General features: G+C 39.5%; 2 protein-coding genes across 2 annotated transcripts in view; one reads left to right on the top strand and one right to left on the bottom strand.

Annotated features, from left to right (window-relative positions):
- ZNF292 (zinc finger protein 292) overlaps positions 1-15639 on the top strand; it is a 37336-nt gene extending 21697 nt beyond the window's left edge. The window contains exons 5-8 of the mRNA XM_057412446.1: positions 1227-1429; positions 4274-4410; positions 5767-5908; positions 7510-15639. Of these exons, the coding sequence (XP_057268429.1) occupies positions 1227-1429; positions 4274-4410; positions 5767-5908; positions 7510-14715 (7688 nt within the window). The 3' untranslated portion in view covers positions 14716-15639. The remainder of the gene's footprint in view (positions 1-1226; positions 1430-4273; positions 4411-5766; positions 5909-7509) is intronic.
- A 5218-nt stretch (positions 15640-20857) lies between these two features.
- On the bottom strand, positions 20858-22590 carry GJB7 (gap junction protein beta 7). The gene has a single exon (XM_057412460.1). The coding sequence runs from the start codon at positions 22090-22092 to the stop codon at positions 21298-21300; it is 795 nt and encodes a 264-aa protein (XP_057268443.1). The 5' UTR covers positions 22093-22590; the 3' UTR covers positions 20858-21297.
- Positions 22591-22809: the final 219 nt, after the last annotated feature.

Genomic DNA, 22809 nt, shown 5'->3' with positions numbered 1-22809 from the left:
CAAAGTAATGAATGGAAGAGTCTCAGCTCTTTCCCACTCATCCCACAGGCAGTGGATGGAAGAGTCTTATCTCAACTCCTTCCACCCATCTCTGAAACAAAAGATAGGTGGATTTCCATCTCAGCTTCTCAGACCAATCTTTGAGACAATGGGCAGTGGAGTCTGATCTCAGATCAGTCTCTCACAGAGTGGAAACAAAATGCAATAGAAAATTCTGTTGTTTTTAAAAAATGAGAGAACGTGTCATGATACTAAGATGTGGATAATTGAAAACTAAAAAGTTTTTTCATGCAGTATGTAACTAGCTTGTGGAAACAGGTGTCACGGGGAGAGGATGATGTTGAAAGGATTAAACAAAATCGATCATCTCTGTGTCTGTCTAGTTTTATTAACTGACTAACTATTTTTGGGGTAGTACTAAACCTCGTGCTTCAAAGTTGAAGCAATTTTGATTTTGAAGATCTGGATGAAACCTGAGATATATGTGTAAGAGTAGGTGGATTAACCTGTGCTTCCCTTTTTTATAGGATTCTTGTGCCTTACACTGAAGCACCTACAGTTGGGTTAGTGTAGCCAGTGGAGTTGTAACTCAGGCAGCAGCATATCTGCAAAATACAGTTGAATAAAATACAGCCAGTCCTGTGTCTTCGAGTTTTAAACTATACACAGTTGAATGTATACAAGATAAGCCTCTTCTTGTAGGAAACTTACTTGGCTGAAAAACTTTTAAAGGTGTTTGACTGCATTCTGTGTATGTATAATACAAAATATTTAACACCCATGAAAGGGACTTCAGATAATTCTGCACTCGCCACATTTATCCTTTCATGGCAAGGGCTTTAAAAGGCAACTGTTGGAAAAGGAATAGCGCAAATGCATGAAGAAGGATGTAAGAGTAGTGGTTTTCTGTTATGTGTCTTTCTATAGAACTATAATCAAAAGGTATCTGAATATTTTAACATCTGTATGCTTTCTAAATATGTTTTGTGTGCAGCTATTTTGCCAAGAAATTAGAAAGAACTAAAACCTCCAAGTAGATAAAAGGTCTGTATTAGGGAATCCATATGATAAACAAGTTCAGTTCTAAAAGATGCTTTGTCTCATCTTTGCTTGATATCTTTTTTACCTTTTCTGACTTGTATAAATGAATGAGTAAATGTCATATGTTAAATCTGTAACCCGCTGTAAAACCTGTATGTGATATTTTGGATTTGTTTTCTTTCTAGTGAATGACTTTCTAGTATTTGAAGGCCCTATACTGCTGGATATGCGCATTAAGCACCTGATGAAAACAAAGCAAATAACACAGGCTACTGTCCTGGCAAAACTCTGCTCTGACCATCCAGAAATCAGTGCAAAAGGCAATTTCAAGCAAACCTACCTGGTCTGCCTTTGCTCAGGATCACCAAATGAAAAGCTAATGGAAGAAGTAAGTAAAAAATGAAGAACTTTCTTTAGACTTACTTTTTAATGATGATAAAGTCACTAAAGATATGTTGTTTTCCTGTAGAAGAGTTGGGTTTTGTTTTTAAATGTGATCTGAAATATTTTGGTTGAGTTTTGGTTGGTTTGTTTTTTGTTTTTTTTTGTGTGTGTGTGAGTAATTTTCCATTGACTAGTAATGACTGAAAACACTTGAGAAAGTGTAATATTTGGACATTTTCTGGCTCTGCCAAAACTTTTATTTGCTTCAACTATTTTAAAGTTCTGCCTCAGATCTTATTAGTGAAGGAAGATGATGGCTTTCCCACTCTTTCTATTTTAACTATAGCCTTTTATGTAGTATGTAATACATAGGATGGGGCCCTTCAGATGCTACTTTCAGTTCAGAGAATAAATGTAACCTTTTTTGACGCCAACGGCTGGGTGAAATTGAAGGTGAAATCAGATATTTGATCTCATTTGGAACATAAAATCCTTATTTAAATGCAAAAGTCAAAGAAGAGATGGCAGCTTTGCTTTTCTGTATTCTTTCAGGTGACATCTTCATTTCTAACCCCACCCCAGAGTTCTGTCTGAGCTTTTTTTTTTTCTCTTTTTAAAAGAAAACTAACCGTAGTTGTCAGTTTTCTTGTCTGCCTGCATCTCTCTGCTGTCTTTTTCTCTCTGTCATCTTTTTATGTCATTAATAAGTATGTTGAAATTGATCTTAAAGGGATGAAAACTATGCAATGTCTAGACATTCAAAAATTGCCTACCTAGATACAGACTAAATTCTGAAATGACAGCTTCTTATTGGGTGTGTTCTTCCAATATTCAGGATCAGATTGATCTTACCTTTCCAGCTTTGGCTGCTGCAGGCCCTGCCAGAACAGGCTTAGGAGGAGCTGGGACAGGGCTGTGTAATCTATTGTGTGTTTGCTCAATGGAACTTGGAATTTGTAACCCTGCAAACATGCTTCCTTCATTACTCAGCCACAACATGCTCCCAAAGCAGAATGGGCTCAGTCAGTGAATGAACCATGAATCCCCATGGACAAAAGGAGTGGAGTAGTTTGGTTTGTAAGAATGTGTTCAGAGCAGATAATTTCAAACTGGGTTATTGCAGAGAACCCAATACAGAGATTTCCCAACCTTGAATTGCTTGGGTTACTTAGCTTTGCAGCTTCAGCTGCAGCATGGGTTGCAGTATTACTAGCCATTCTGGAAAGTTAGTGTGTACCAAGAGAAGGCAGATCTGCTATTAATATGTTAAGGTGGATATCAGAACTGAGAAGGATAGTAGTTTCACAGTGGGAGAACAGTAAGAAAATGGGAGACAAAAAGGGTAAACTGTAAATAATATAGCTCACTCTTTAGTAGTGTGGAAATTTTGAGATCTGTTCAGAATAAGCAGAGAAGTATCACTTGAGCTAATTTTTGTCTTGGATTAGTCTGTTTGCTTCAATAATGTGAAGAATTCAAATCTGCAGTATGTAAAAGCTAGACTGACAGTCTTAGTGGCTGGACCTGTGCAGACCTTTGCTGGAAGCTGGGTCCCTTAGGAACACTGAAATGCTAGAAAGGCATTTCAGGGAAAAAATCCTTTTATTGTAAGTTCAGTTTTTCATACTCTTCCCTAAGCTTTTAACTCATGGTCCCTGTCTGAGATGGGGCACTGAGCAAAGTAGACCTTCAGTCTAAATTCGTACCACAATTAATCCATCCTCTCTGAAGTCTTGAGAAATGCAGTCTTCTTTAGACAATGATTTTGAGGGTTTTAAACCTCAAATAATGTACAGTGACGGGTTATTAGCACACTTACAGTGTCCATTTAGAGGAAAAAACAAGTTACTGTACCCTTCAAAATAGTAGTTTGACTGTGGGGGGCCAATAGCTGGATAACATGGTGCCCAACGAAACTGTGTTAACACCTTATCCAAAGTACTGACCTAGTTGGGTGTTTGGGTGGGTGCTGCTGTTTCTTGCTTTGGGTGGTCTTGTGGTTTCTTAAGAGAGACTTCGAACAGTGCTTTTTCAGTGGTCAAGTTATTTTTCAGCTGTCAGAGAATAAATACCAGCATGTCCTGCCAGATGTGCTAATTGATGTCAGCAAGCCAGTCTGCTGAAAATCAAATTAGACAGTAGATGTAACAGGTGCTGTGATTCAGTACTGATACACCTGTCTAGTACTATCGGGTGACTGGTTTTCCCTTTGTTTTCTTACAAAACAAAGTGCTTCCATCATTGCTTGAACAAACAAGTTACGTTGCAGAGACTGTAATATTTTTCTAGAAGATGATTCAGTTGATATACTTCTTACTGTACAGCTTCCCTTTTTATCTTTGATTTTTTAAAAACACAGGAACAGTCATGTTGAACCTCAGCTTTGTTAATCATTAAATCATTAATCATTAAATTAAACCTGCTCTTGTATTAAAGCAGCAGCAACATCAGTGACTAGTGAACTGGGTTAGAATTTCAGGAATAATGTTCTTCTGTGAAGCTGCAATTTCAAGTTGTAAGTCTACTTAGTACAATTGTTTTAGGTATGTAATATCTGTGAATTATTAATGTAGCTTAAACATTTTAGGTGACTGGGACAGTAAATACAAACAATTCTTACATCTGAGAAACAAGTTTATATTCACTTTAATAAAACAGTTTTTTCTGGTGGTGTAATCAGTTTTGACACTCTAGAAACGCACTGATTTGCTTTGAAACTTACCTCTGATAGAGTTAAATATTCATTAAATTCTAACTTACTGTCTTTTTGCAAAGGATCAGATGAGTGTATGTCTGAAAATGAAACCACTTACTTAGTCTTGGTCCTGTTTTCTTTCCTCCCTTCTAGATCTCAGAAGTGGATTGCAAAGATGCTCTAGAAATGATCTGTAACCTAGAATCTGATGGAGATGAAAAAAGTGCTCTGATTTTATGTGCAGCATTTTTATCTCGCCAGCTGCAGCAAGGAGAGATGTACTGTGCCTGGTGAGTTTGCAAATGGTTCTCTGTCTAGTGGAATAAAATTTAGTTTGGGGAAGGTAAAGCTGATGCATAAGCCCTAAACTAACTTTCCTTAGCTGATAAAATCTGTGAGCTAAATAGGAAAGCGGTAAGGCAAAAAGTCTAAGTAAGTATAAGGAAAAAGTATTTGACAAGATTAGCTTCCATTATGGGAATTTGAAGGTTGAGTGTATGATGAGGCATTTACAGATGCCACTAGCTGGTTAATAATTTTTCTTGACACATAATCATAGGCTGTAGAAATAAGGAATCCATTATCTTCAGGCAGCAAGTCAGGATTATGTCAACATTGAATCACAAGTGGTTGAGGTTGGAAGGAACCAATCTCCCTGCTCAAGCAGGGACACCTAGAGCACATGGCTCAGGACTGTCCAGACAGCTCTTGAATATCTCCAGAGAAGAAAACTCCACAGTCTCTCTGGGCAACCTATTCCAATGTTTAATGTATTAAAATTTCTTCCCATCTGTCCTTATAACATAATATATCTTTCTCTAACAAACTTCTAGAAAAGAAGGAGCTCTTTATTACTATAACCAAAATAATAAGCTAGATAAACAGTGGTTAGGGCTTGCTTTCCTTAATGTGGGAACAAGTAAGTGGTCTTTGTTGGCAAGTATTTGAGCCACTAGGGGCTGAATTTCCAGCTGCTAACAGTTTGGTCGTACTTACAAACCGGTACAATTCTTGAAGAATTTGCTTTGTTTGTGCACCTCCCTTTTATGTGCAGTAGCAGGAGCACATCTGCTGATGTAGAACTTTGCTTTAACAGATGCTGCTAAAGTTTTGGGGTACTAAATACTCCTGGCTATTTGCACCTAAGGAGGAATGAACTAGTGAATGAACAGTAATACTCTTTGGCTTTGGGGGCTAATTTCTTCGTAAATCATCATTAGATTCAGTTCTTAAAGCAGAACAGCTCAAGAGAAATGTATCTAGCACAAAGAAGAGCCATTCTCCTAAAGCTGTTAGTAATTACTAAGAATTCAGAAGTGTAAAATTCCAGTCTGTGAAGAGTAAACTACTTTGCAAGACTTTTTTCAAGACCACATAATAAGTTGTAAATTATATAGTGTAAATTGTGGTAATACTGATTCTATTCTGACCTGTTCTTCTGGAATTGAGTCACTGTAATAATTTTGAAAATTAGATACTATTAGTGTGCCACATTAATAAAAACTTTTCTCTGTAAGATAAGATGTGAATAAATTTAGTGGGGTTTTTTTTCCTTTCCCAAAGACAAAATAGAAACTGTCCTCAACCTTGCATTTTTAGATTAGTGGTTGCATTGCTGGCTCTGAAATACTGTTCTCTTGTTCTAGGGAACTGACTCTTTTCTGGAGTAAACTGCAGCAAAGGGTAGAGCCTTCTATTCAAGTGTATCTAGAGAGATGTCGTCAACTTTCTGTGTTAACTAAGACTGTTTATCACATTTTCTTCCTGATTAAAGTAATTAATTCTGAGGTAAGGATACTCCTGAAAGAATATTTTTGGCACTGTTAATGGAACCGTAATCAGGGAAATTTATGAAAGCTGCTTAGACATCCTGTCTCTTGTGTAGCATCAGCTTTGGGGCAATCCTAATTGGTTTCAGGAATGGCCATAGTAACTTCCTTCTGCAGGTAAACTATAAGTTGATTCATTTTGAATCATAAAAATGTCTTCATTCCTTTGGAAAAAAAAAAAAGGGGGGGGGGAGGGGGGATGAACAAGAGCTGATCCTAACATTCCTCTTCATTATTTTCCATATCTCAAATATTACAGAAAATGGAGAGGAAAGCATTATGAGAGGAAATGAAGGCTGGATATTAATATATAAGAAAATTACAGAAAGTTTTAAAAAAAAATCAAAAACCTCCTTTTGACTTGCCACTTTAAGAATGCAGTTTGGTTTGATAAATGAAATACTTGCCTTTTCTGGACATAGATCCAACACTATTAAAAACTGTTAATCTACCTCAGCTAACGTTGTGGTCTAAGTTCCCTTAATTCCTCTCAGTAGTAGTTGCACTATTTAATGTTTACAGCTACAGTGAGTTCTTCTGAAAGCTTTTGGTTGGGAGGTTTTTGTAATTTGGTTTATTCTAAGAATAAACATTCCTTTTTCCCTTTTGCAGTGTTCTGGTCTGGCTAATCATGGGCTTCTAATCTTAACAAGTATTTTTTCCAAAGATCTGAGCTAAATTGTAGTTATAGAGGGGGAGAAAAATGTCACGGAGTCTTGCGATACTAAGAGCTCTGTCTGCGCTGTGCCATACTGATGTTTCTCTAGTGAGCTGTGGATCATTTCATTGATAGCTGAAATTGGAGACAATGTGGGTAGTGGACTTGTGCATTTATAAATTCAGCTGACTTTATTCTGATGTATACTACAGCCTCTCTATACATCCTTGGCAGCATAAAGGGACTGTAAAGTAGACATAAATGTAATTTATGTTGCCTGAGGGTATGAGAAAAGACCACATGACCTTTGGAACACTTAAATGATGGAACATTTAATTGTGCTTATTACTTCAGTTGGAATGAAGCCATGTGCTCATTCAGTTGAAGTCACTTGACTTTGAAGTGGCATGATCTTTAAAAACAAAAATAAACCTTTATACTTTAAGTGATTTCTTTGTGAAGATCATGTGCTTCTCTTACTTCAGCTGTACCATTTTTACTATTACACAGTGTTAACTTAATGCTCCACAGAAGCTCATTTCAAATAACTGCAACACAACTGGCAGGCTTTTTTTCATGGAAAAGGCTCAAGATTGCGCTAATAAAAGCTGAACACTTCTAACATACAGTTCTAAAGTCCTTAAGCTAGACAGAACATACAGTTGTTTTGTGGTTTAGTTGTATGCAAACTTTCACATTGTTTTAGTAGCATTAAGACAAATTGTGCAACTTAAAGAATAGTATCTAAAGACAAACCATGATGTTTCTTAAAGTAAAAAATATAATTATATACTCCAGGGGCATGTTTTCTGACACTCAGCATTGAATAATAGTATCTCTTATTTGCAGATACAGAAAGGGTTATACTAAGCTGCCTTACTAAAATGAGTCTTGCTTTGCAGATTGATAGTGCTGGGCTTGCAACCTGCATTGAACTGTGTGTGAAAGCATTGCGCTTGGAATCCAGTGAAAATGCAGATGTCAAGATATCTATTTGCAAGACTATCTCCTGCCTGCTTCCAGATGATTTGGAGGTCAAACGTGCTTGTCAGCTGAGTGAATTTCTTCTTGAACCCACTGTGGATGCATATTACGCTGTTGAAATGCTATACAATCAGCCTGACCAGAAGTATGATGAAGAGGATCTTCCAATACCAAATTCTTTGCGCTGTGAACTTTTACTTGTACTGAAAACTCAGTGGCCTTTTGATCCAGAATTCTGGGACTGGAAAACTCTGAAGCGTCAGTGTCTGGCACTTATGGGAGAGGAGGCGTCCATTGTGTCATCAATAGATGAACTAAACGATAGTGAGGTTTATGAGAAGCTTGAGGATTCCCAAGAAGAGACTAAAGAAGCTTCTATGAATGGACTTGCTGGCACTTTTGGTGAAGCTACAAGTCTTCTTAATGATATTGGAGATGAAAAGCAGAAAAAGAGAGAAATTAAAAAACTCAGAGAGAGAGGGTTCATATCAGCTAGATTTAGGAACTGGCAAGCTTATATGCAGTATTGCGTGTTATGTGACAAAGAATTCCTAGGGCATAGAATAGTCAGGCATGCACAAAAACATTATAAAGACGGAATTTACAGTTGCCCTATTTGTGCCGAAAATTTCGATTCTAAAGAAAATTTTGTTCCCCATGTAACTCTGCATGTTAAAAATTCCAGCAAGGAGAGATTGGCTGCTATGAAACCACTGAAAAGACTGGGAAGACCTCCTAAAATAGCAACTGCCAACGAGAATCAGAAAACTGATCCTGTATCTAAACAGGAGCAGCGACCCATTAAGAAGAACAGTCTTTATTCAACAGACTTCATTGTGTTTAATGATAATGATGGCTCAGATGATGAAAACAATGACAAAGATAAACCTTACATACCAGATGTAGTGCCAGTTCAGAAGCCTCTCCCTGTTAATGAATTCACCTGCCCTGTATCATTTTGCAAGAAAGGTTTTAAATATTTTAAAAACCTCATAGCTCATGCTAAGGGACACAAAGACAATGAAGAAGCAAAACGTTTTCTTGAAATGCAAAGCAAGAAAGTGATTTGCCAGTACTGTAGACGACATTTTGTGAGTGTTACTCATCTGAATGATCACTTACAAATGCACTGTGGCAGCAAGCCTTATATCTGCATTCAGATGAAATGCCAGGCTGGTTTTAATAGTTATGCTGAGCTGCTGACGCATAGGAAAGAACACCAAGTCTTCAGAGCAAAGTGTATGTTTCCTAAATGTGGCAGAGTGTTCTCCGAAGCCTATTTACTCTATGATCATGAAGCACAACACTATAATACCTTTACGTGCAAAGTCACAAGCTGTGGAAAAGTATACCGTTCTCAGAATGAACTGGAAAAGCATGTTGAGGATCACAGCAAGCAACCTGAAGTGGTGCAGCAGCCTGAAGCAGTGCAGCAGCCTGAAAGCCAGACTAACCAGCCTGATCTCAGACAACATGCTAATGCTAATGAAAATACTGATGGAGCTGCTGTTAAAGAGGAATTGACATCTACTCCGGATGACAACCCAAGTAGTTTTACCGAAGGAGAAGACATTGTGTGGAATGAAGTCAAAGCAGAACCGGCAGGGAATGAAAGTATAAGTGCATCTGCAATCGTGCTGCAGCAAAGCAATTCCTTGCCTAATGATGCTAGTTTCGAGAAGTCTCGTACAGTGAAGGCAGAAGTGGTGATTCCAACAAGCAGCATTAAGGTGCCTGCTGTTAACCAGAAGATCCAAGATGACTTTGTAAAAAGAGGTAAATTGGCTGCTGCTGCCAGCAGAGTAGAGACCACTAAACCTGAAACCCAGCAATTGTGCACATTGGCTGACCCTCGTCTTCCAGCTTTCCAAGAGAGAAAGGAAGGAGATTGTCTCAGTCAGACTCACAATATTCAAAATATTTCTGTGACCTCAGACACACTAAAACCAGAAGCCCTTGAATCAAAGAGCTTAGAAAGACAAGTGAACATTGTAAATCCATTCAGCGTGCAGAATCAGGCGGGATATCGAAACACTGTACCCATTTCCAAACTTGAAATTGAAGGCAGCATGAAGGCTTCAGTTAATCTATATAACCTGCCTTTAAAAACCTTAGAAAGTATTACTTTTATTCCTTCACAGCCTAACATAAATAGCTCTTTGGTTCCAGCTGCATCCCCAGCACCCCCAGTTGGGAAATACACTTGTCCAGTCGACGGATGTACTCGAACATACAATTCGTCACAGAGTGTTGGCAAACATATGAAAGCAGCACACCCTGAAGAATATGTTGCTTTTAAAATGCAGTATAAAAATAAGAAACCACAAAAATCCGTCGGTATGCAAAATGTGCCGAATGATGGGAGGATTGTTTATCTTGTGCCCACAAAAGTGGCCAATCACAGTGGTGCTGCTGTAATTGCACAGAACAAACCTAACTTGAATCCCACCAGTTCCAGTCAAGTGCAACATGTCTCAAGTGCACTTTTCCCAATCCACCTAGAAAATTTGGCGAATCCTGTGTTGCCTTCAGTGGGAAGTGTCATAAATCCAAGTTTGTCTGCTCCTATTAAAAGTGAGCCTGAGAGCGTTTTATGTTCACAAATGGAAAATCTGTCTGGTGCAACTTTACCTTCCCAGCTGGATGATCTAGCAAAAAAAGTTATGCCTCTGAATATTGACGGTGGTGGCGATCCTTTTCTTCCTTTACCTGCGGAAAATGGTCCGATGTCTCTCTTTCCCTCGACAGCAGAGAATCCTCCAAATTCAGTCTTCTCGCAAGTAGAAAATAACACAAATAACTTTTCATCACAACTAGAAGGAAACAGTAGCTCTGCTTTCACAAAAGAGGAGACTGTTGTTCAGCTATTTCCCTCACGACTGGGTAATGAAAATAACTTCATTGAAACCAGTTCTCAAGATCCAGCTTCAGAAAAGATGAAAAAGGATTGTGTCCGGAACCTGAATAGGAAAGAAAGGAAGCCAAAACATAACAAGCGGGCCAAGTGGCCAGCAATAATTAGGGATGGCAAATTTATCTGTAGTAGGTGTTTCAGAGTTTTCACTAATCCTAGATCACTTGGTGGTCACTTATCTAAGAGGTCTTATTGTAAGCCTCTGGAAGGATCAGAAATTTCTGCAGAAGCTCTGCAGGCCAACGGACAGTCTCTGCTTGCCAGCATGATTCTTTCCTCAAATTCATTAAACTTGCAGCAACCGCAGGAATCAGCCTTCAGTCCAGAGACGTGTTTTAAAGATCCATCATTCCTCCAGTTACTTGCTGCTGAAAATCACTCCACAGCCTTATTGAAGACTGTGTTTCCACAGGCCAGTGTGGCTAACTTTAATACTGGTGGGAATGAGGAAGGAAATCGGATTATAAAACAAGCCTTGGAAACCGCAGGCATCCCGAGTACCTTTGATGACACAGAAGTGCTTCCACACGTAGTTGCAACAAGTTGCATCACTGCTACAACTCAGATAAATGCAGCTGTTCTCCCCAGCTCAACCACGTCTCCTCTGGTGCAGCCAGCCTGTAACCCCAGTACCCCGCTAACTGACCAAAACAGGACCCTCAACACCAAAACCTCTCGACTACTGTGTAGGCGTTTGCCTGTTTTTGCGAGAGGGGACCCAAGGCTAAGCAGGTTTGAAGAAGACTTCCTCTATCCTGACATAAGTTTAGATCTTTTTCCAGCAGTGCAAAATCTTGCAGAGGATAGTTCACAAGTTTCTTCTATTAGTAGTCCCAAGGACACAGAATCGAGTAACTCGAGTAAGAAGGGAGCCAGTGCTTCAGAGGAGAAGAAAGAAGAAGCTATGCCTTTGCTTGCACCCAACACATCACCAAAAGTAGCAGTAAATAATACAGTGGTAGGACTTCTAAACAAAAGCACTGAAGAAAACGTGCAAATGCAGGGAGAAGGTTTTCAGTCCAACTTACTAGCCAGTTGTGGCTCTCAAGTGGTGGAAAACCTCGCACAGAAACTCAACAATGTTGACAATCAGTTATTAATGACCAGTATCAAAGAGAACTTCAAAACAGATCTCGAGGCTCATACAACACTCCCACCTTTAACAGTAAAAAATGAAAATGGGGATTCCGAAATGCTGGCTGTAAATTCTTGTGTGCAAGCAAATTCAGAGAAGAAGATTTCAAAAGGGAGTGTTCTGCAGAACTTTGAAAAAACTCTGGAAATTCTTGAAACTGCTTCGAATACAAACATACTTGAGGTGAAAACTGAAATTCAGGATACTGTTGGTGCTTCAGGACAGAAGTCACAAATAAGTAACGCACAGGCTTCTTCAGGAGGTTCTGCACATAGTGTAAAACTGCCGCAGTTTGCTGTGCATGTGGGGAATGTCAGTGCTGCAAAGAGTAGCTCTGCTCAGTCTGAGATGGCTCAAAAGGATGATACTCAAATGTTGGAAATTATGGAACGCTTGCAAAAACTGAAACTAGATGATGATCCACCCATTCCAGCCTCCCAGACTGTTTCCCAGTTTCCTCCAACAGATAAGCTAGCACCAGGAGTTCCTGTTGTATCGACTGAAAATAAAACCCTCATCCAGCTGTCTGCAGAGGCAACCAACATTCAGTTCAGTGATAAAGTTAATAAGCCTTTTGTATGTCAGGATCCAGGCTGCAATTACAGTGCTATGACAAAAGACGCATTATTTAAACACTATGGCAAGATTCATCAGTACACTGCAGAAATGATACTAGAAATTAAGAAGCATCAACTGAAGTATGCCCCATTCAAATGTGTTGTGGCTACCTGTCCAAAAACTTTCACAAGAAACTCTAATCTCAGAGCGCATTGTCAGCTTGTACATCATTTTACGACAGAGGAGATGGTGAAATTAAAAATTAAAAGGCCTTATGGCAGAAGATCTCAAAATGAGACCATAAACACAGCCCCACAGCCTGTTGAAATAAAAACTTTGCATCCACTAACAATAGGAACCAAAACTGCAGCTCCGTTGGTCAAAGAAGCTCAGACAAAGGAAGTCATAGAGCCTGTAATAGTCTTGGAAAAACTTTTACCAGAAGACATTCCTGAAAGACTGGAAAAACCTCCCCAAGTGATTTCTGTTCTACCAGAGCAACATAATGCAATCTCTTTCGGTAGTACACAGGCAGAAGCCAAATTACACAAGGTTAGGAGGTACAGGAAGGAAAAAGAGGACAGAAAACATAGGAAGCCTGTACCAAAGTCTCTGGAGTTTCCCACTAGATATAGCCCTTACAGACCCTACCGATGTGTCCATCAGGATTGCTTCGCGGCTTTTACAATACAGCAAAACCTAATCCTTCATTACCAAGCTGTGCACAAATCGGACCTCCCAGCCTTCTCTGCTGAAGTGGAGGAGGAGAATGAGCGAGGCAGAGAGGAACGTGATGAGATGGAAACCAAACCTGTTGTCAAAGAGTTCAGGTGTGAGGTGAGTGACTGCTCTCACATCTTCCAGGAAGTTACTGGCTTGATACAACATTACATGAAGCTTCATAACATGACCCCAGAGCAAATTGGAAACATGAAACCAGCTCCGGAAGTGGGAAGGTTTTCCTGCGACCAGTCTCAGTGTAAGTCCTCATTTACAGCTTATCTTAACTATGTTGTACATCTTGAGGCAGATCACGGCATTAAGATAAAGCCAAACAAAGTAGAAGTTGACAGTGTATTCAGATGTGACTGTGAAGGCTGTGATCGTGTTTATGCTACTAGGTCTAACCTCTTGAGGCATATTTTTAACAAACATAATGACAGGCATAAAGATCATCTAATAAGACCAAGGAGACTGACACCAGATCAGGAAAACAATTCAAGCAAAGCAAATCAGGAGAAACCACTGAAGTCCAAACAGAGAGTACCAAAAAACAGATCGGGAAAAGAATGTAACAGGTTGTCAGGGAAAACAAAACTAAAGAAAAACCTGAATTTGGACAACAAAAACTCAAAAGGAATTCAAGCTGAAGAAAATCAGGGTTATTCACTGAAACGTGGCAAGCATGTGTATTCCATAAAGGCTAGAAATGATGCCTTGTTGGAATGTACGAGCAGGTTCATAACTCAGTATCCATGTATGATAAAAGGATGTTCATCTGTAGTTACAAGCGAAAGTAACATAATAAGGCATTATAAATGCCACAAGCTCTCCAAAGCATTTACTTCCCAACATAGGAATCTTCTTATTGTATCTAAAAAACTCTCTGTTTTGCCAGTGAAGGAAGACACCTGTGAGCAAGAGGAGACTGATAAAAAAAGTGACGTGAAAGAGCCTGAACCAAGTTTGATTGTGAGCAATAATTCAAGCACAACTACATTACCACAAAAGGAAACTGAAAAAGGTGAAAAGGACGAAGTGGATGAACTGACAGAACTGTTCATTACTAAACTGATTAACGAGGACTGTTCAACTGCTGAAAATCAAGCAAAAATCTCTTCCAGTGTAAATAGTGACTTGCCAGAGACCAACTCCTGCCCCTCAGAAAAGCAAAAACTAAACTTAAAAAGAGCAAAGAAAGAAAAGAATGTATCCCAGAGTAAGAGGAGGAAAGTTGAAAAACCTGAGAAAGTGCCGCCTGCTGACATGAGCAGCACGCACAGGGAGGAGGAGACTGCTGTAGCCATTCAAACAGCTGAAGAGCAACCTGCAGCTTTTGACTGGAGCTCCTTTAAGCCAATGGGATTTGAAGCATCATTTCTCAAATTCCTTGAGGAGTCTGCTGTGAAGCAAAAGAAAACCACAGAAAGAGACTGCCACAGCACCGGAACCAAAAAGGGATCCCATTCAAATGCCCGAAAACACAACGAGAAGACCTCTGTAGCAAGTAATAATGTCACTTGGTCGTATTCTGAAAATGAAACTCTCATACCGTTTGCCAACCCATCACAGCTTCCCTGCGGTGACAACGTAAAGATCGTTTTAGACAAGACTTTTGTACGGATTGTTTTAGAGAAGACTTTTAAAGACTGCACCGAGCGTGTGTTGCGGCAGCTTCAGGAAATGAAACCTGTCGTCACATTGAGAAAGACCGAAAGACATTGGGAGGATAATCCAGAGGTTTTAGCTGCAGAAGTTACTGTGAAGGGTCCCAAGGAAAGGGAGTCAAAATACTGAAAAACTAATGTGTTTAACTGTGAGATGTAATAACATTTATTTTGACTAGGAAGCCATCAAGCATGTTAGTAACTGTGGACCTTTGATTTTGAAGTGATTAAATCTAGCAAAAAACATGATATGAGTCATGTAAGTGTCTTATTTCTTTTTATCCCTATGGGACTTGAAGAACAGAGTAATTGCTTCAGTTTTGTAAATATTCCATCAAAACCTCAGCTTTATATCAGATTGTCCTTTCCATGAACTAAATCTTTGTGAATTGTCTGTGATTGTTCTCTTTCACCAGGTTATTGTTCATGTATAACAGTACTCTTTTATTATTTGTAGATAAATTTCTTTTTAGTATATATTTATTATTGTAAATCATTTGCTGCCACCAGCAGTCTATAAGTCTAAACTATTAAATTACACATTTATATTTGGAATTTTAATTTGTAACTAAGTAAGGTTTTGAAACTGTTCTTTAGTCATTTTAAATTAAGAACTTTTAAACTAAAATTAGCCAAGTCTGCCATATCCAGTTTTATTTTGCATAAAGCATTTATTTACAGGAGAGGAGCTGGATACAACCACATTTCATAAGGTAAACATACTGACACCCTCTCATTTTCATAAATTATAACATCCAGAATCTATGGGTGATATTCATATGTAGTTAACACATAAATATAATAGTTTTCTTATAGCTACATTTTTCATTGCTTTTAATTGGATACAAAGCATTTATGATTCCGTAATAAAAATTGAAATGTGAATAAAAATAGTTTGCTACATTGGAGATCTAAAACAATATTTGGTATTAAAGAATCCATTGTGAATGTTATAGAAAATTAGTAGTGTGGAGCAGTATCTATATTTGAGGTGGTGATTTGTGAAGTAGCCCAGTATTGCCTTAAATAAAAACACATTTCATTTCTTATTTTATACATGTGATCTTATAAAGCTTATTTTTGTTTCTGTAACTTAGATGGGTGTATAGTTTAATTTTTGTTAAAAAAAAAAAACAAAACAAAAAGCTTCAGAAACCATTTTTGTAAATAATTGGTTTATAAAACAGATGGTTTATTTTGATAATACCAGTTTGGTATCTATCTATAAAATACGAGAGTCCTTATGCCATACCATTAAAAACTGAATAAATAAGGCACTTTCTGAAAGGGAAGTGAGTGTGATCTTACAGACAAACTCGGTGGGTGTGCTGTATAGATGGCATGGGCCCCCTCCGTGCTCTTCTGCCTCTTGCTGACTGTACCTGGCAGCATTCTCGCCACCTCTCTCCGTTTTCCACACTGGAATGAGCCTTGGAAGCGGTGCCACGTGTAGTGCCCAGGATCAGAGCAATTTCTCCATATATATTTCTGCTGCTAACCGAAATGACAGGTATCCGGTCTGTTGAGTAACCAAAAGCATGAATGCGTTGGTGGGACCTGTCAGTACCCAGGAATCTTCAGGGTTGGTTTTCATGCGTGTTTGTACTTAACTTGGATGGGACATGCCATCTGGATTGTGTGGTACCAAAAATTTTGCTTGGATTCTTCTCATATTGGATGTGACCTACCTTCAGTAATATAAAATAGTCTATCTTGGGAGAGATTGGCTTGATTTTTTTTTTTTTTTTTTCCCCTATAAACTTGTCTTGCCATGTGAAGCTTTGCATTAAATGCTACACTTGATTGCTCTCAAGCTATTCACCGGGAATCTTTGGCAGTTTACTTGAATGCAGAGGGCACATTCCTACAACCAAATGAAGTGACTTGTCATGAGGGTGAGGATTATGTGTGAAAAAGCAGAAAGGCAACAGCATTTCAACTTGGCATAGCCCTTGGTTTGCTATCTGGTGCTAAATTGCATAGGAAAGCCTGTGCTTCAATTTGAACAGAGCCCATTTGCTTCTCTCACTTCCAGTCCCTCTGGAGGGGCTAGCACTGGTAATTCTGCTAAATGAGTGAATCAAAGGTGCGGTCTGAGGGGTAAAACCACACCAAATCCTTGTGGTTTAACTCTATGAGAGATTGTTATAAGTGCATGATGTCATGTTTTACCTATGAGAGACCACGTAGTCTCCCTGGATGGAGTTGCTGTCTGATACAGGCTGCAGGGGAGATCTCTTCTGCAGGAAGGTGAATCTTCTGTGATTGTATTCTGTGAAGAAGAGAGCAGAGGAGCTCCTCTGGAGAGGATCCACACAGCTTGCCCCAAATCTCTTGGTTTCAGAGAGATACGAAGCCACTGCAGTCGCTGTTGACAGACCTCACTTTTTTTTTTTAGAACGTTATGTTGTGTAAATAAAATAGTTTCAACATTGACATTCTCAATGATAGATACTGTATCAGTTGCAGGTTTTAGGCTGAAAACAGCATACTACTATTTAGCTACATGGTGCTATACTAGAATGCTATTAAAAAAAGGGGGGGGGGGGGGAATTCCAATGTTATAAATATCCAGGAAATCATTTCTAACTTGGGTCTGAATTTCTGAGAATAAAATTTTTACTATTGTCTCATTCTTATCCCAATTAATTAAAGAGGGTGCTGCACCAGTAGAGTCAGTGCCCTGCACAGCACACTCCCTTTTAAGTGGGTACTGACAACCTGTCTAAAAAGTAAGCCAGTGTGGTAGGGTTTTAAAAAAGCATGTTGAAGTGGGGGCTAAAAGTAGGGTCTGATTTAAGATATCGTGTACTGCAGAGAGCACTGTAGTTTGGTAAAGCCACCTACAGAGGTTCCTGAGGAAATAAATTTGGTATTTGCATTTATATATTTTACCTCGAGTGATGTATATAACATCCCAGTACAGCTGCGGCAGTGTGCCTGAAGTGACAGCTCCTCCAGAGTTCGGAACCATACCCCTGCTTTGCCACCCAGCCTTTCTCCTCTCCCTCCTCTCTGTCTCCATCTTCCAGACATATCACCCATGAACTGTGGTGCCACTGAGCAAAGGCGCTTTCTTTTAAACCCCTTGTCACCATGGGGAATGTGATGACTAAACCAGTAGTTTCACTGATGGGGAAGTGACTAATTCGGGGAGTCTGGATGCAGAGCACAGAGCACATAGGTTTGTGATTGAAAGACACCTCTAAACTAGCAGTCAGCCTCTCTTCTGGTTAACTCTGTTTATAAAGAAGTCTGATGTTTTCTGAGCCCTGAGTCAGTGTAAAAGCAGTGGGTTTGCCCTCACATATTTTGGGGTGGTCATTCTTAGCAGGATGGTGGGGACTGTTGGTCCTAGAGCATTCTGCTGGGATGTCCTGCCTGTGGCTGTTGGACAGTGAGGGAGCGGTGCTTGTAACACTGCAAACAAGTCATGGTCCAGGTGAGGAAAAGTAGTTGGATATATTCTTACAATTAGTTCCTATGACAAAGAATTGGTTGGGGCTCTCACCTGTGTGGGCAGAGACAAGCTGTATCCCCAGGTTTAGCCCCCTCCCAGGCTAGAGAAGCTCCTGGTTTTGTCTTGCTCACCCCTGGCTGGAGCCTTGGTGTGGAGAAGAGGATCTGGTGAAGGGGTGGGAAATGGGGCTCGAGGTGGTGGAGATGGAAATGGAGGGAAGAAACAGCAAATAGGGAAATATTTTTTTCTGTCAGAGAGCAAGGAGATTACTTAAACGGGGAGTTCAGGTTAGATAAAAGGAAGAGGTTTTTCACTGTGAGGGTGGTGAGGCACTGGAATAGGTTGCCCAAAGAAGTGGTAAGTGCTCCATCCCTGGCAGTGCTCAAGGCCAGGTTGGACAGAGCCTTAGGTGACATGATCTAGTGTGAGGCGTCCCTGCCATGGCAAGGGGTTGGAACTAGATAGAGGACAGTCCTTTCCAACCCAAACCATTCTATGATTCTGCATCCGTGTAAGACTCGGATCTTTTAATGTTTGCAGAAATGTTTTGAAATATGAATGAGCATGGAGCAATTGCATGGGCTTAGATCAGTTTCCTGCCAATTGCTATGTGCTTGAGGAGACTGTGCTTTCACACTTTGAATAGCACTTGAATTGATTTTTAATTCTTAATTGATTTGGAATATGAATACACAAAAAGGCCCTTAAAACTTTAGGCTAGGGACCGAGGCTACAAACTCATTTGAACCAAAAACTTCAGAGCAAACAACTTCAAGGATGGATGGGTGAGTGAAAGTGGAGCACAAAGGAGTATAAAGGCAGGGAAGAGGCTGTGGAAGGGAAAGAGCCATTAGAAGATCAAACGCTGGACAAGAGCAAGGGCTCAGAAAGTAGGTGAGTGTGTTTCTGTTCTCTCAGGTTAAATAATGTCTGGCAGAGCCACCTTGTGTGATGCTTATTTCTTTAGTAGCTCTATCAAACACCCTGATTTTGCAGGACATGCCGCTTGGTTTCTATGGGTAAGCTGGCATCACACAGATTTAGTCCATAATAATTTTTCAGACTATTTCTCATGTAAGATGCTGGTTTTGTCAAAGCCTGAAGTATCATCCAAGACTTGAAATGTTGATTTTTGGAATTTATTTATCATTTCATGGCTGTTGAAGATAGAAATAAAACCTTGAATATACATTCCAAAGAATTAAAGTTCTTGTTTTACAGGAATATCTGGGGACCGAGCAAGAAGCTCCAGCCACAAGAGCTTTAGGGGATGCTGTAAAACCCTTCAAGCCCTGACTTAGTAAACTTCAATATTAGACAGCAGCTAATGCACAAATTTAATCAGAAACCTGTGTTGGCTAAACTCTGTTTGCTTCTGTTTTCTCTCAAATAAACCTTGGGTTTTTTTAAAAAAATGACTGAATACTTTTTCATTCATGTGCTGTCTTAAAATCTGTCCTCAATCATGAAAAAAAGCAGTCACTATGGAAGCATTTTTTACTTTGATAGTGTTGCCCTTGTTTTAAAAAATGAGGCATTAGGATACAAAAAAAGGCCAAGATAATTTGGGGTTTATTCTCCACCTGTGGCTGTCCCAGTTATACAGGGTTGCAGGACAGTGGCTTTCCTTCATGTGCTTCTTGGGGAGGGGGGGGCTGTGCAGTCACTGCACAAGAGTTTCTAGTGGTATTTCTGCCATGTGCCATATTCTATCTACTAGAGATTTAGCAGAACATGTTCTGAGTGCTGTAAAGCACAGTCTCCATATGCATGCTGACTGAGCATCACTCGACTTTAACTGGCCACAAGCTGGCAAGCTGGTACTGAGGCTGCTCCTGTCAAGCTTAGGAGCAGCAAAAGTATTTTTACCTTTTGTAAAAGCAGGTTTATTTGGGGGGGGGGGGGGGGGGGGGGGAAATAAAAAAAAAAAAAAATGCATAGTTTATTCATTAGTTCTTAACTGAATTAACTGCTACACCAGGACTCATAAAAGTAATGCTTCCTAAGCAAAGATGGGAGGCGTTGAGTGAAAAAAATAACTAGTTGACATTCATCTGCTACTGTTTCCTTCTCTTTATCCTGGCTGAACAGTAACATTAGTTCAGCGTTAAGGCGTGAACAGTAACATCAATTCAGCGTTAAGGCGGCTCTGCTTACAGCAGACGGTGTTTTTCTCTAAAAGATGTATTTTGATCAGACTCAGTACTGAGGTATGTCCAGAGGTCTTTCATTCCAGCAACGGAAATGTATTTCAGCTACCCTGAAGTATGTCTTTTTAGGTGCCAATTTCTATCATCTCAGAAGTCTGGGTTCAACAGAAGACTAGATCCTAGAAGACATTGCTACTGAATGCCAGGACTACTGGCTTGCCATGTTGTGCAGGCTGTTTCACCGCTCGGATCCTGGGGAACTGGGAATGATCTTTTTCCATTAAATGCCACAGCCACGGAGCAGAAGAAAAGTCAAATTACTGAGAAGATCCTTGGTGCAGGTGACCAGGAGTTAACTCTGGTACAAGTTGCCTGCACAAGTTTGAGCAAGTACCTTTTCTTACAGGACATGCTCTGATGATAAATGCCCTAAAAACTGTAAAGGGCTCAAATACCTTCAGAAGGAAATTCTCCATAAATAGCTTAATAACCAGGTCTGTCTTCATCACCATGGGCTAAACTAGATGTGTCTGCCACTTCTTATTTTCTTTCTTTTTATTTTGAGATGTTTTACAGTAGTCCAGTGGAATGGGCTTGTGCCCACCCAGCTCACTTCCACACACCAGCAGCCATCATATGCCAACGCCTTATACTCACTATTTCAACCGTTGTCAGAGCCATCCACTCAACCAATGCTGTACATCCTCTTACTGTTCAGCATCTTCATCAATCCCAAGTTCTTCCAACTCTTCATATAAAAAGCCTCTTTTTGCTTGTACCAAAGCAATCCTGTGTAATATTCAAAACACAGCTCATTGAGCAATTGTTTAGGTGTGATTTATCATAAGCATCTGCATTTATATTGAAGCTTCATGGAGTTTTCAGATTTCTATGCCACTTGTTTCACCATGAAAAGATTTAGATGATTCTATGTATGACATGCACAATGCGACTGAATTTATCTTCTCAAGTCAGGGGGAATTAACAAGACAAAAAGTATTTCCTACATAACTATCTATCTTTTCAGTTCTGTAAAGCACGGATTGGAAAAGCAATTGGCCAAATACAGTTTGTGCAGCAGGAAGTGGTCTTCAGCCTTCTTTCAAGTTGACAGGGAATTTTTTTCACATTCATCTTGCATATTCAGAGGCAGGGACAGGGAGCTGTCATGGAACCGTCCTGCAGCTGTTGCTCTGTTGTGAATGATGGTTTCTGATTTGTGGCAATCACTTTCTGAGTCTTGATGTTTCTTTATGTATATCTTCAGATAGCATTTTACAGAGTATTTGAAAATGAGGTAACTTAATTCACTTACATTTAATACAATGCACAGGCAGGAAGTTGCCACCAGAAAATAGAGGAAAATCATCTTCTCTGTAGGTTTGGAAATATAGCAGTCTACAGTATTGGGACACGGTCTTATGTCACATTTCACAAGACATGGTACTTCGAATCCATTGTACAATTTATAAAACAGAACAAGAAAAACTATTTCAAATCCTGTTTTTAAGATAAGGCTGACAAGGGAAGTGCACAGCAATCCACCATCTCTCTCTCCTGCGCTTTTATAAAGTTTCTGGTTGTGGCATTTCTCTCTGTTGTCTCGGTAAGCAATATGAAAAACAACCAAGAGTGAAGGGGTTGAGACCATGATTAATTGCAAAGCCCAAAGTCTGATGTGGGAGACAGGGAAAAAATGGTCAAAGCAAACATTCTCGCAACCAGGCTGCTTGATACTGCATTCAAATTCATCATGTTCATGTTTCCAGATGTTTTCTGCAGCTGCAACGTAAACCAGTAAGCGGAATATGAACACAACTGCTACCCAAATTCTTCCAATTCCTGTTGAATATTTATTCACTCCACTCAACAGATCACGTAGGAAACCCCAGGTCATTTTTCTCCTCAAGGAAAGAAGGAAATGCTGTACTGAAGAAACACAAGATCAGAGAGACACTTCCTCTTGGGCAAAGAAAAATGAGATGTTCATTCAAGGTGAAACATAAGCAGCAGCTGAAGCAATTTAGAATGATTAAGCTTTTAAAAAGGAAACCAACAACAACAAACTACTCTTAATTCTGATAATTTGAACCTTCTGAGGCTATTGCACAAACCTCATTTGCTGTTAAAACATTTTGTCTATCAGGCTTAAGCCTAATCATTCTATTAAACTGTCCTCTGCGAGTAAATGTCTGTTCTTCCGGCGGGTCTCCTGAGCATCAGGTAGAGATTTCTCCAGCAAGTTCAGGCTAGCATTCTACCACTGAGGTACACTCAGCTTAGCTCTGTAGTTATTCAAAATACTATGCAAAGCCAAATCAGATTTCACTTTCAAATTTCAGTATAGGAGCCACGTGTCCCACAAAAGGTTGACTACCAAAATGCAAATGTTTTTTTTTTTTTGCCTGTGGTCTAACTTCCCAGTAAACTTGTGCAGTATTTTAAATCCTGTTCTGTTTCACTGGATTTATTGTATTTCTTATCATGCAAGAAGTGCACTAAGATTTCCTTAAAAAAAAAATTATTTTTTTAATAGTTTCTTTTCCATACAAGTCTTCCTCTGTCCTAACTCTGCAACACTTCTTTTGGAAAAGCAGTCTAAGGAGCCGCCAGT

The sequence above is a fragment of the Pezoporus wallicus genome, unplaced genomic scaffold (genome assembly GCF_028554395.1).
Source record: "Pezoporus wallicus isolate ANWC-B61680 ecotype Strahan unplaced genomic scaffold, APGP_CSIRO_Pwel_v1 contig_4788, whole genome shotgun sequence".
NCBI lineage: Eukaryota > Metazoa > Chordata > Aves > Psittaciformes > Psittacidae > Pezoporus > Pezoporus wallicus.
Note: the sequence above shows the minus strand (reverse complement) of the source record. Positions and strands in the feature narration are given on the sequence as shown.

Coding starts and splice junctions, on each gene's coding strand:
- GJB7 (XM_057412460.1), bottom strand. CDS start 22,092: ATGACCTGGGGTTTCCTACGTGATCTGTTGAGTGGAGTGAATAAATAT.